Below are 15,329 nucleotides of genomic sequence, written 5' to 3'. Positions count from 1 at the left end.
AATTTTAATTTTGGTGATCGATAAACGATGTATTACATCTTTTTCTGCACATTTAAGTAGCACCGATTTATGACTCGATTGAGTTTCGATAGAAAACAATATGTAATATCGACGATTGTATAGAACACCAATGTAATAATCGATGTAATAAACAGCGTAATAATGCGTGTATACACTGAAAAAGTGTGGTAATATTAAGTAAATATGAAATTTATTTATATCAAAATAATTAGAAAATTTTAGTTACATTAATTTAATATTTGTATTATTTCATGCAACATTTGATAGTTGTTACCAAACTCTTTTTCAGTACATACATACATACATACATACATACATACATACATACATACATACATACATACATACATACATACATACATACATACATACATACATACATACATACATACATACATACATACATACATACATACATACATACATACGTACATACGTACGTACATACGTACATACATACATACATACATGCATACATACACACATATATATATATATATATCGCGCGCGCGCGCGCGTGTGTGTGTGTGTACACATTTATACTCATGCTTACATGTAAAAATATTATTTCCAGTTTAATTTGGGTTTTTGGTCTATACGCAAAACAAATGCATTCATTATTAAAAAAAATATTTATATAAGAAACTTATAATTTAGAGATATATATTGATATAAATATTCAAATATACAATTAGAAGCTACAGCGTGCAGAGAGATTTGTAGTACGAAGAAAAATGAAATAACTTAAAGAATATATTTGGATGATGGAAAGATCAAAATGTGTACAATTTTGTCTTTAATCTGCTGAAATGTTGATATTTATTTTTATATGTGAAATTATAAATTAACTTTTATGCCAGATAGCAAAGAGAAGCAAAAGCACTGTTATAAATTGTTTCTACATACAAATAATAATAATAATATAATATAATATGCATCTATACATACACGTATTATTTTAGTGTGTGTGTGTGTGCGTGTGTGTGTGTGTGTGCGCGCGCGTGTGCGTGTGCACAGATGCATAAACGCGATATTTTTGTTTAATTACTGTAAATTATCTTGTTTCAAGCGTTGTGTATGTGTATTGCACTAGAAAAGATAAAAACTGTGATGACAAAAAATTATTTAATAAAAGAATTATTCATGTTATACTAACGAACATATGAAATCGAATATTTGTGAAACGATATTTTTATTACTCATACTACTCTTATAAAAATAAGAAATATTTGAAATTGTATTTTTGTGAAGTATATCTGTAATAAAAATATAGTTAATGCGAGAGAAATAAAGGTTGGATATAGAATATTGATGTTATCAATGTTACCGTGAATACGCTTGGATATGGCACAGAGTTGTGCTATAAATTTCAAGATTGCGTCTATAAGGATTATTTATTTGCATTATATTTATTATGAATCTTTTTCATGTAGACAATACAAGCAATGTAAATTATTATAAATTGGATAACATAATAAAAAACAGTAATTAAGTTATAAAATTGTTAATAGTGTTGATAAATAAAAATATATGAACAGTTTTTTAAAATATATTATTTCTAATAAAATTTAAATCTTATAATCCATTAGTTATTGTTATATGTTTCGGTTCTTGGGATTTAAACGTATATAATTATGTAATAAATATAATAATAATTAAATAAGTTAGATATTTTATTTTCCTAGACCATAATTAAATAGAAGTAAAAATAGGAATTTTTTTTATGTATGTGTAAAAATACTTGAAAGATATAAATTATTATTAAATAATGGTAGAAAAATGTAATTAAGTTAGGCAAGAATTGGATTTCTCGACATCGTAAGACCGTCTAAAATTCTAAAATATTAGGGATTTACACGTTAGCGAAGATGATTGTTAAAAGTGGTTTGGGCAAGCCTCCGTCTGTTGAGTTAATAATATATGAAATAAAAGATTTGAATTTATTTTTACAATTGACTATTTTTATTTACATTAATAAGTTTACTGTTACTACTTATTAGTTTTTACATTAATATCATTTATTACCTATGTTTTCCGTATATGTTAATTCCATATAAAAAATAAATATATATAATTAATAAAGTATTAATGAGACAAGTATGAGAGTGACAAGTAATAATGTATATATATTAAATTATTATTAAATAATGGCAGAAAACATTTCGCATTCGTTGAAATGCTTGAGAGATCATAAAAGTAGCGAAAAGAATAATTTCGTACGACAAGGTAAGTGAGAGTTTTCAGTTTACAATCGTCAAAGATCCCCGAGAAATCGCTTCTGGTAGCAGGAAAGCATGTTGAGCAAAGAAGTTGCGAGAGGTAATATAACTTCCTCACTTACCGACCCGTTTATTTTACCGACCGTTAATGGAGTAAGTAAGGTAAGGGTAGCACCGATAGGTGGTGCTAGGCGCAGCGCCTTACCTCCTGCAACCTCTTTGCTAATATGCTTTCCTAATACCAGGAGCCATTTCTCGGGAATCTCTGACGACTGCAAACTGAACTCTCACCCCTATCTTATAATTCAAAATCATTCTCTTCGTTACTTTTATGATCTGTCAAGTGTATCTCAACGAAATGCGAAATATATTTTCTTTGCTATTATATGTATAGTAATAATTTAATATTAATACATATTATTTATCAATATTTTTCCAATTAATTTATATATTTTATTTATTTATATATTAGTTTTTTACATAGAATTTATATACATGCAAAATGTAGTGTAATAAATGATATTGTAAGACTGATAATAGTGAAACTAATAATAAATTAATTAATAAGTATAACGTAATTAATAAAAGTATGTAAGGTGAGGAAAAAATAACATTATTAAGAGATATTCGGTTTTAGAGATTTTTTAATTGCTAATAGTAATACTAAGTTTTTCCAATTTTGTTTTATTTAAAGTTCGTATTAGTTTAAATAAGATGGATCCCTACAAGCGCATCAACTTTCAAACTATGATTATGAGTCCTGTGACATAAGGACTCGTGCATAAAGACTATCTCTTTAAATGTTAATATGTTAAATTAAAATTCAGCAATCCTATAAACTTCTCAAAACCAAATTTTATGACAATCTAATTTTTTTAACATTTTGCCTGCCATATTGAAATCTTCATTTAAATGTATATTTATTTCATTTTAGAGAGATGCAAAAATTTTTGAGGATTTTAAGCAAGACGAACAGACATATATTTCGTTTAGAATCAATTAATTATTTAATTGTATAATTTCGAGATCACTCAAACTTAATAAGATCCCAAAAATCTTTAGAAAATAAAGTTTTCTATAAATTACTTCATTGGAAGATTCTTATTAAAGGGTTAAATTACAATAATAAAAATATAACATTTTTAGTATCAAATAATCAGGGATAGAATTATGATAAAAGCAAGTAGAATAAATCGTTCAATAAATTAATAAGCCATGTTTATTTACTGTTTAATCTACTTTTATTATACTATCACTCTTCACAAAGTGTTATGTATCAATATAAAATACAATGTTTCTCCTCATCATTTTCATAGAATAACAAATATTTAATCCGTAATTCTTCCGAACTCGGAAATAATTCCAAGAATGAAATAAATCGGTGGATATGTGCTTAATTTTTAAGCTATGCATAATATACAATTTTCTTGCAGTAAAAATATATAATGACTACAATACAGTACTTCCTGACTAGCACGAGTTTATAAATGACTTTCTACTTCACATATATGATACTTAAGACGAAATATTCAAGTTAATTAATTAATTAAATTTGAAGTATTAATTGATCATCAATTCAAAAGAATGTTTTACTTTATCTCATATGCATATATGTATATTAATAACATACAAATGTAATATAAAAAATGTATAAAAAGGAGAAAGAAAATTCCGCACAATACGTTCTCCTGCTCAAATGCATGCAATTTCACATTCGTTATATGTACTCATGTGTGTGCGCACGCAACGTATACATACAGATCATGGTATATAATGACGATTCTCTATCTTATAAATACATTTTTTTTAAGATATTACAATTTATGAATTTCCTGGGGCTGTAAACTTCACATAAAGAGAAATATAAAGTTAATTATTCTGCGTACTATTACATTTGCATAAAATATCTAACCAAAATACGCAAACTTCCTTATAATTCAATGTGTCTTAGTATCATTTCCTACAAATCGCTTTTGTATACAGTACTTTATTAAGGCTTCTACTGTCTATTTGATGCAGTTAACTATTGTATAATTTCTATATTTTAAACAAATAAAAAATCAAAAAAATATTTTTGTTTGCATGTTGGTAGATAACGGTGATATAACATTAGTAGATATAACGGTCTTTTTTGAGAAATGCACAGTAGACAGAAGAAAAACCAGAGGTTTTATAAATGATCAATTTCCAATTTTGCGCATAGGCCTGTACATATAAATTATACATTCTAGCATTGTAGATATTTCCTACCGTCATTACACCAACTATTTCTCAGTCTTGTAATAATACTACTTTTTAATACTTTTATAATTTATATAAAATCAGTTGTATGTATCTTTACACATTGTGAAAGAACATTATGTTTTCAGTCTAAATTAATACATATTGCAATATAGACTTTACGGATTTAATGCTATTATAACAGTGTATGTATATAGAACACAAACGGATAAAGTTTTAAGAGTAAAAAATATTCTCTTGTATACAAAACAATGTGTTAAAGTTTTGGCCTAATGGAAAAACAATTCCATATGTTAGTTAAGGAATGATATAACAAGATGTAGTAAGACTGCAACAGCAAAACAACTTTACATCGTACTAAAAGATTCTTGAAAATATCTAATATATCTAAGAAAATAAAAATTTAATATTTCTATTTTCTTAGACATTGAAAGATATCGTTTTGTGCTTTGTATGAAGTTATTCATGATGTTGCAATCTACAATCACATCTTACAATATGTATTGTCCCGCAAGTTACAATGCTTACAAATCTGCATTGGTTAATGATGGCAATCATGATTTTGATCATAAACATTAATTTGATTTACTTGCCAGGTAGTATAATAATGTATAGTGGATATAAAACAAAATTCTGTGCATTAATTATATCGGCCTTACAAATGTATAACTCTAAGATTTTATTATTGCGTTTAATATCACTATTATGCTAACTTTCTCAGCATGATATATTTACTGTATGTGCAATATTATATGAATTATATTTTTCAAAAATTTGTAATTCCTTCTCGTAAAAAACAATTAAAAAAAATAAAAATCCAAAAAGCACAAAATAAGTGTGTTTATATGCATAATTTATATGTTTATAAATAAGATATTAGAAATAGAATATCAATATAGCTTAAAATAATCGTTGTGAATATATTACTTAATTTCATAATTTACCTATTTGTATCTAGCGTATTAGATAGAATATGCACCGTTCGAAATAAATAATTTTTGGTAAACGCTACGTAAAAATGTGTGTATAGCCTACATAAATCACAAATAAATATTTAAGTATATGAACTATTAAGTACAATATAACAATAAATGAAATCAGAATAAATATGTGGACAGAATGTAAAAGACCATGTTACATTTAAGTGATGTTTGTGATATTTAAAAAATTTAGTAAAATTAATTAAAAAATAAAAATAATTATTAAAATAAATAAAAATTGAAAATATTTATTGGCGCCTATCGTAATCATGAAATAACATGATTTTTACGAATTTCGTAAATCTTAGTCTCTCAGAAATACTTGTTTATAATCTATATATATATCTATATATATGTATATATATAGTGCCGTCTTTGATTGCCCAGAGACAATGGTATTTACACACATCGTGTGTGTCCCATTAGAAAGAAGACCATTAAAGGCTGTAACATTTTATCTTAATCTTTAAAAAGTAACTTGTAAGTATGAAAACCCTGTGAATGTTATGCAACTGATTACGTTCAGTGCATTTTTTTGGTTGTACAGAATGTGGATAGATATTTTTTTTAATCAGTACAAACAAACGATTTCTAATGATATTCTCCAAATATGAATTCTTAAAATTTTATAGAATGCACATAATTTATAGATTGCCATTCTTGATGTTTTCAATATTTTGCAAATTTGTCATATTTTAATTTTAATAATTTATTTTAACCATTTCTATATGCTTCCAATTTGAGTCTGAAGCTCAAAAAGAAACATTATTCAATGCGTTTCTATTTTAGCGTTCAATGCTCTCAAATTGTAAAATTACGAAGAAACACTAGAATCTAAACGTTACAATTTCATTATGCCTTAGTTCTCAATAATCCATAAAATATTAAGAATTCCGATTTGAAATTCTAAAAGTTATTAATCTCATTCAATTTTTTCCAAAGATGACTGTACAATAGTCTATATAGAAGTATACTCATACAAAATAAGAAATTATTTAAAAAACGATATAAAGTATAAGATGCATATCTTTTATCCTAGGGCAGGATTCTTACTATACAAACTATTAGTTTTCTTATTGAGCATATTTTAGAAATTGTTTGAGTCGTTGTAGGAAGTATTTGATTACTGACATTATTTCGACTATACGCTAGTACCTAGACTTTTGTAGATTGATTTTTCTTTTTTACATTTTTTAGATTATGATTGTGCTCTTTAGAGGAAGACTTTACGAAAATATCAATAAAACGAACATCCGAATTGAGTTAAAGAACGTATTTTTAAGAACTATAAATTTTTGATTATTTGGCATGCTATACTACGTATATATTGGTATGTGACGAATGATAAATACTTCAAAAGTGTGCTTGTTACCCCAGATATCCGCGTATAGTATAAATAGTCACAATGCCCCAATTATAATTTCTACCGTGAATACTTTTACTCATTTTGTTTGGAATTCCTAGGAACTTCAAGTTTTTAACTCTTTTTCCCAAACAAAATTGCACGTTCAAGCTTCCTGCAAAAAAAATGATATGATCATTACACCTCGAAAGACTACAAGGATAAGACAATTATGTTTCTAATCATTAATTGTTGCGTTTTACGTCAAAATATTTAAATTATCGCAAAAATTTTAACGCAAATAAATCTAGAGACTATCTATTTTTTGTATACTTACTTCAGGAAATAGAAAATGCTCACGAGTGGGTTGTGGTTGCTCAAAAGGTGAACTACTCATATAACCAGGTGATGGCGATTCGCTCTTTTCTAACACCGGAGTGATATTTGCATAATTAGCAGATGCCGTTGTGAGAATCCGTCCCTGTTCTACTAAAATACTTCGATCGATTTTATAGTATTCCTTTCCGCTACGCGGTCGAAGAGTCGTTGCCACCGTTCTGGCTCCTAATCTATATAAACATACATAATTTTCTTATGTTAATTATACAAATAACTAATTTATTAGAAATAATTAATAATTTGATCGTAATTTATTCTTAATTATTATGATCAAACTGTGCATAAAATCATTTTGTCTAATTAAATTTTATCATAGTTTTTATTTTTTACATATTTAAAAAATAAAAAATCTCAAAAAACATCTCCAAAATCAGTCATGTGTGAAACTAAAATAAGTGAATGATATAAGTGTATTAGATGACAAAATATTAGTAAATTAGAACAAAACAGTTTACTTTTTATTTTATAAATGTCATTCATTAAATATATTTATAAATATGTAAAATAAAAAATGATAAATTTTATAAGGCTAAAAAAAAATCAATAATAGTTATATATAGAAAAAAATTTCTAGCTAAAAGGAACATAAAACATTCTGAAATATCCTACACAAATTTTGTAAATCTTATAACAATACATAAGGAACAATACATTTTATATAACTTTATGTATTTTAATAAACTCATATTTAAATTAAGTTAGAGAAAAGATAGGAACTTCCGCAAAAGTTACAAATAGGTAAGACCTTACCTGAGGCTGTCAGGCGTATCGGACGAAGAGTGCGAGGACAACGACAAAGTTTCGATGTAATCTGACATGTCGGAAGTACCGCTACTGGTACTTCGTGAATCGATATAAGGTGCATTAGAGACTTCACTTGGACTATTGAAGCCCTTCGTGGTCTTCGGTAAACAGGTGGGTATGTCGGCTTCCGCGGATGAAGATTTCGTTGGTATCTTGATTTTCTGGAACTGGAAGGAAATTTCACGGAGAGGATCGCTGGACTTGGACTTCCTTGGCAGGCTGCTATGATAACACGTGGGTGGCGGACTTTTACGGCAAACCGATAACATATTCTGCTTTACTGTTGAGGTGGCGGGTGTCGCCAATGACAACTCAAACTCAACGAACTCCGCCGTTCGGTGACTCAATGAGCCAGTGGAGACGCCGGAATCATTGCTGCTCGAGGAATCCCTATTGTGCCCGGTTTTGGATGGTACAGACGACGAACGTCGGATCTTAATGAACGACGGCTGAGATGTGGCTGTCAACAATTGTCCGCTCTCATGATTATTACTGATTTTGCTTTCGGAGTTTACGTCCGAGCTTTGCGGTTCACTGGTTATCAAAGAATTCTTATCGGCTTCGCTCGAGCATTTGTGAATGGTAAGCGTGGACGAAAAAGTGTGACTCTCGTCGTCCAGGTAATGCGCGGATTCTGCAGAATAAGACCGTTTCCTGAGAAGTATGCCTAAGCTACCACCGGACTCCGCGACATTGCCTACGTCCAGATAACGACGCCTGAGATACGGGCTAGATAACATTGCTGATCCTGGTACGCGATACTCCGAATCGGAACGCTTCTTATTCACCTCGAGCAACGTGGAGCCCGATAACGTTGGATTACTGGAACTCTTAATGCCGCTGCAGAGCCTAGATAAGATCTCCTTCGAACAAGCGTTGTGAACTGGTTGCATCGGCAAATAAGCAGGGAACGACTTCTTCGGAGTTTGTTTGTTTTCCGGATCCATGACCAAATAATCGTTTTCCTTTTCCTTCGCGTGGCCGCACTTCTCGCAAACCTTCGAAGCATTGTCGCTCGGCGCTTCGGGCGCCGATTCTTTCAATTGATCCGCGAATTTCTCAAGCTCTTCCTGCGAGATACTACTCTTCGTTAAAACATCCTTACTGTTCTCGTAATGCTCCAGCGATTGCGTAAAATCGATATTCACGTAATTCGCTTGTTTCGCTTCCGGTTGCGTATCTATTACCGGCTCAACGTTCTCGTAATTGTTCAATTTATTTCCCGCGGCGCAGCCGCAGTTCTCCGTTGCCTTTTCGTCAGTCGTTTCATTTATATTTACCCTTTTTGCCGTTGCATAAATGGAAACCTCTCCACTGGCGTTCACCACTGGCATCTTGCCCTCACCCGAGAGCTTCACGGGATGAACCGTGACGCCGGTAGGTTCAATTCCCGCGCCACGCCGGCAATAAGGTAAGACAAAGCCGGCCCAGCTCATAACATTGTGACAAGGACATCCTGAAGATCTAGGTGACTGAACTTTGAGTTTCGCGGGACATCCACATCCTTGCAGGACCACAGCCTGCGGTACCTGAGGTGTGTCGTAATTAGGATAAGTTTTTGGCAGTGTAAGACATTCCTTTATTTTCCTCGGTGTATCGTAATACTGTTCCGGCTGTGGACCCTGCTCCAATAGCATGTGATGTCCCAGAATCGTTTTGGGAATGTCGTAGTTTTCATAAGATCCCGCAGCGCCGCGAGCTACGGGTTGTTGAGGTTGTTGCTGAGCCTGCTGCTGACTTTGTTGAGGCTTCCGAGCGTGCACGCAGATCTGCTGCTCAACAGGCAGTGGCATCGGCGGTTTCTTAGGCTTCTTGGCAGTGACGGATTGACTGGTTATTGGCAGTGAGGGCGGTTGGGACGGTTTCGGCGGTCTCGGCGGTAACGTGCTCGGGATCGGTGACATTTGACGAGCCGTCGTCTGCGCCGTCTGGGCGGTTTTCTGCACGCACTGGCACTCGATTTGCTGTGAGCTGGAATAATCGCTCTCGTGGCTGCTGCTGCTGTAGGAGGATAGGGAGAGCCGGTCGAAGGTACGGGGCTGCAAGTGACATCCTAGATTGTTTAACGTGCTAGCAGCGGGACTGCTTATGCCGCTTATTGTGGCAGTAGTGATCAAGGTCGACGATTTCGAAACGGTACCGAGCTTACTGATGCAACTCGCGCATCTTTCGAGGCCTGTTGCACCCTGACGGGTGAGTGAATAGCTACGCCATTCGCCACCAGGCTGCTGATCAGGTAGTTCCGAAATAGACACTGTGTCTCTACAGCTGTAATCGCCGTCGAGATCCGTCTGCTGCCTGCTTTCCGCGGATGACCAATATGGCGAACTCTCATTTTTACAGCTGTCACAGTGTTCCTCATACGTCGACGTTGAATATACGGTCGAAGAGAAGAAATCGCTAGCTCTGGTCTCGGCGCGAGAGCACTGACGTCGCCCTGGACTATCCTGCGTCGACAATTGTTCTTTACCAAGCGGCGATCGCTTCTTTGTGGTAAGTTTTCCCTCGGCCGCCAATTGCAGTGTCTTAACTATGTCATCCCCCTGATCAGTTATTAGAACGTGCAGCCCCTCGCCCCGGCCGCATCTCGAACCGCCTTCAAAGCAGAATCTACCTTCGACTACACCGTACCGTCGGAGATGCGCGATTTCCCAGATACCGACGAGCCGGGGAGGTATGCCGATGGTGATACAGAAACGACGGTCTTGAATGTGCAAGTGTGCCGGCCCATTAGTGAACTTCGCTTTCGACGGTACCGAGGAGATGAGTATCAAGAATTGTTGATCTGTTGAAAAAATTTGACAAATTAAGTATCCGCGATAAAAAATTTTTATCTCAAAATTTTCCATAGCATTCTGCGTATCTATAACACATTAAATGCTTCTCACTTTCTTTCTTTCGCAATAACTTACCTTCGCCTAAATTATTCGAGATCTTAACTTGCCACTGTATCAATCGCTCTCGCGTATCAAATGCGAGAACGACTGTCACGTCTTGGCAAATTATTGCAATCGTATTAGATTCTTTATCGAGTGTGAAACCACTCTCCACTCCCAAAAAGTGTTGCAAACTTAGGGACGCTTTTGTCTGGCCTTGCTTATAACGATCCTTACTGTCCCCATAAAGTTGCAAATGCAAACAATCTGTTAATAAAAAAAAATTATTTATTTTGCATATATTTTAACATTACATAATATTTTTAACTTTTTGTTCATATTTTCGTTAATAATTTAGAGAAAAAATTGTTTTCTTATGTCATGCATGTGTACACAAAATAATACATATCTGATATTTATTAATATATATAAAAGCCGTTTTACGCTTTACTATATGTATTATTTCTCAGTAAATTGAGTCGTAACAACAATATTTCCATTTACGGAAATAGTTATCAATATCTTGAAATAATGTGGTATATGTTTAGGTGTTCTCTTCGTTAAGTCTTCAAGAAAAATTTATGAAGCGCTCAGATTCTCTTAGTTTTAAAATATCCTCAAGTTACAGGGATTATATATTAATGGTTATTGCCAGGAGCAAAGCTGTTCTTGGAAACTTTTTTTGTTGCTTCAGGCAGAGCAACAGATGTGCCAGCTGTCACCCTAGGAAGTCCAAAGGAGGGGTCCTTTGTACTGATAACAAGCTCGAAGGGTCCTTTAAAGGGGGAGAGAGAAAAAAAGAAAGGGAGGTGGAACTAATTAATTTTTCGATGACAAATTCCATCAATTTATAACGAAACACGACTGCTACAATTAATTTTAAACAAATAAATATTAAACAATTATACAAACAATATTTCAACTATATTAAATCAAAGTGACTAACTAGTTTATTTATATGTAATAAAACTTTATTATAAAATATAAGTTTTGTTATATAAATATATTCGGAATGTTATGTCATTATATTATAAAAGATTAATCAATGCATCAAAGTTTCAAGCCAATTTTGAAAAAAAGCCCCATTAATAATCCATTCTTTATAAACATAGTGTAACGAGCCAAAACAACAATTATTCTGCGGTAAATTCAACATTTCCTCAACCGTAAAATCAGAACAAAGAATACCTTAAAATAGGTAATGCATTTTGCACAGTTTGCCAAGCAGACACAACGCAACAGAGATAAGATGGGGTCTATTATGCAAATTGCGAGATACCGCTCGTATCAACGTGATAGCGAAAGCAAAAAGTAGGGACGCTTCAAGAGTGTATAATGTTTCCTGTTTATTATCTTATTGCTCTCGCTTCCCTTTCCTTTCTTTCACCCGCTACGTACAATGCAACAGCGGCGATACAATACAAATCTGCATATCCATGTCTTTAACACAATCTTATCAAAGTCTCATTAATAACAGATTATTATTAGCTCGTTTAAGGTAAACGACAAGCTAGTAAGACAATTGTTAACGATTGCGTTTAAAAACAGCGTGAGACTTTTACCTGCTACTGGCGATAATTTCCGCATAACGCACCATCTCGACTTCCACTGCAAAACAAATTGCATTGCTCAGATATAATATAACAAAGTACAATTATACATAATATTATTACATTAATATTATTATTATTAAAATACTATATGTGTAGTCTATTTCTGTATTTACAAAATAATCATTCACACAATTAAATACTAAAATAAATTAATTTAAAAAATTTAGGTACATCTATAATTCCTTATCTTTTACTTATCTAAAATAAAAATAAAATAACAATATTTTCATTTAAAAGTAATAGATTTTAAAATCAATATTTTTAGCTATAACTGACTTTATTTAATTTTATTACATTAACAATAAATAAATAATTTATTACAGAAAATTCTTTCTATTTGATCTATATTGTTTTGTACTCTATAATTTTTATCAAGCACGGTAGTATAAAAATTCGTTTTCATGATCAAAGTAAGAGGCTTTTATCTTTTCTCAAGTATTTTACTACAGCACCCTCTTATTAGCAAACGAAAGCTACCTTTTTATAGACTTGGATTAGTTACTTCCTACAGCCTATTCTTAATGTAATTTCTTTTCTCGAAAATCACTTGAAGCATCAACTTCACCCAAATATCTTGAAAAAATGTCGCAGAGTATCAATACACAAATAATACAAACAATTAATATTTCATTTATAATTAAAAAATTACATAAATAAAAATTATTAAAATTTATACACGCAATACATATTATTAAATATATTTTTAGAAACTCTTTTTTTTCAGTTTTGCGTAATCGTTACATAATTTTTTATAAAAAAATGTTGCAAAAGACAAATCTAATTCTTAACATGTTTTATTAAATACGTGTTAAAGAGAGTAAAATCTTGCTATCGGTATAAAAGTATCTGATAACAGACATGATAGATATATTTATTCTGATAATCTATAAAATAACACATGTTGGGAATCAAACATCTACATAATTCCTATAAGATCTTTTTCATTAGAAATCTCAAAACATTTTTAAAAATTGTACTGCCAGTAAAATCGTAAAAAAAACCAATTATTATTAAAACATTTTTTTTTTTAATATCTGACAAAAATTGTACTGAACAAAATTGTGAAAATAATACAAATATAATCTAAAAGTCTAAAAAAGTCAAAAGGTTTCAATCAAATTAATTTTTACGCACCTATGCAATTTGAAAAAATCAAATATGAATTGAGCTTCATATCAAAATAAGGAAGGATTAATGCGACAATTGTTTAACGATATCTATTTAATAACGTTTTCATTACAAAAAAAAAAAAAAAACAAATAAACGTGAACATACGAAAACTGAACTTTCGTCAATATTAGTAGAGCCAATGTTTAATGTTTAATTAATAGACTCTACATTTGTTTAATGACAGTTAGTTAGAAAAAAATTATTAAATAGATATCTATTTAGTAATAATTTTATAACGCAAACGAATAAAAACGTGAACGTGAGGTAAAAGATGAGCGATAACGTTCATCTCTTTTGTCTTTTCAGAGACAAATCATTGTGCGGTAAGGATTAATAAACAACTATCTACATGAAAAAATCTTGAAAATTAAACTCGACAGCTGCAGTCCCGCAATCGCCGCGCGGCGGTTCTCGGCTTCTGGAGCGGCCTGTACAACGCGGAAACTTAACGGGCCGCCGGCGACGCGTCGCGCAAAGTGCACGTACGCACGACACGCAAAATAAAAAAAAAACCGCCCCCCCGCGTAATCGTTACATAATTTTTATCGTGCGCGAGGCGATAGCGTGCTGTGCACACAGGTGACTCGTCGATAAGCATCGCGCGTCCGACGCACGTTTCCCGAATTCGCGTGCAGGGGGTGAAGTCCTCACCCCTTCCTCTCGCCTTTTCACTTTTCCCCCCGGTCCATCAACCCCCGCAATGCGCCGCTCCCCGCGCGGCGCGTCGGGGACGTCGTCGCGGATAATAGGCGAATTCGCGCGCGCAATTGTCGTCGCGGGGGAGAGAAGGAGGGGGGGAAAAATGGAGCGCGATCCCCGTGCGTAAGGGCGAAGGCAGCGGGCGGGAGGCAAGGGAAAAGGACGAGGGGAAAACGCTATCGACACACACGCACACGCACACGCACACATAGGACACGATTTTGCTGAAGGAGGGAGGGGGAGAGAGGACTCTCGCTCACCTTCTTGCCGTCGCGAAACTTGACGTTCCCCTCGATAATACAACTGTTATCCACCATTGTGGTGGGCTAGCTCCGTTACTCCGTCCCCGTGACAGCTCTTCTCTCATTACCGCGCTCGATCGCGCCGTACGATCGCGCGCGACACCATCTGCCCCCCTCCACCTCTCGCGGATCGCGCGATACACACCACTGTGCCGTCCCGGTGATGGACACGCCGAGAGAGCCGGGCGGCGCGTTTTTTTTTCCCCTCTTCCTCGCCGCGCGCGCCGGGAGGGAACGCGGGACGACGACGACGACGACGACGGAACGTCGTAGGGGAGCGAAACTCGTCGTTGCGGCTGCACCGTGCTGCGACACGGAATCACGACGCGGCGAAATCCATACTGCCGTGACGGCGTACTACGCGGTGGTCAGCCCCGTGCGCCTTCCATCTTGACAATATCGGGGAAGGGGACTGACCCCTCCGCCACCTCGCGCACCACCAGCGCAACCACCACACTTAGCGAGAGTCGTCGCCAGGGTGCTGCGCCCGCGCGGACGGCGGCGAAAGCGCGCGGGGAAAAGGGCGGCGATCTCGAATCTCGCGCGCCCGTTTTCATTATTATTACGTAATGCGATTACCACGTGTGCTCCGTTTTAGCCCCCCTCCCGGGAGATTTTATGGAAGGAATGAGAATACCGCAGGCAGAAAGAAGGATTCTGTGA

General features: G+C 34.0%; 1 protein-coding gene across 1 annotated transcript; it reads right to left on the bottom strand.

Moving 5' to 3' along the window:
* Positions 1-3,462: 3,462 nt before the first annotated feature.
* LOC105829583 lies at positions 3,463-15,245 on the bottom strand. Its single transcript, XM_012668565.3, has 6 exons — positions 14,625-15,245; positions 12,445-12,490; positions 10,919-11,149; positions 7,953-10,791; positions 7,141-7,372; positions 3,463-6,978 (listed from the first exon to the last, which is right to left on the bottom strand). The coding sequence occupies exons 1-6, from the start codon at positions 14,679-14,681 to the stop codon at positions 6,970-6,972; spliced, it is 3,414 nt and encodes a 1,137-aa protein (XP_012524019.1). The 5' UTR covers positions 14,682-15,245; the 3' UTR covers positions 3,463-6,969.
* Positions 15,246-15,329: the final 84 nt, after the last annotated feature.

This window comes from Monomorium pharaonis, chromosome 7, assembly GCF_013373865.1.
Source record: "Monomorium pharaonis isolate MP-MQ-018 chromosome 7, ASM1337386v2, whole genome shotgun sequence".
Lineage (NCBI taxonomy): Eukaryota > Metazoa > Arthropoda > Insecta > Hymenoptera > Formicidae > Monomorium > Monomorium pharaonis.
The sequence above is the reverse complement of the archived record's forward strand: the minus strand, read 5'-3'. Positions and strand labels throughout refer to the sequence as shown.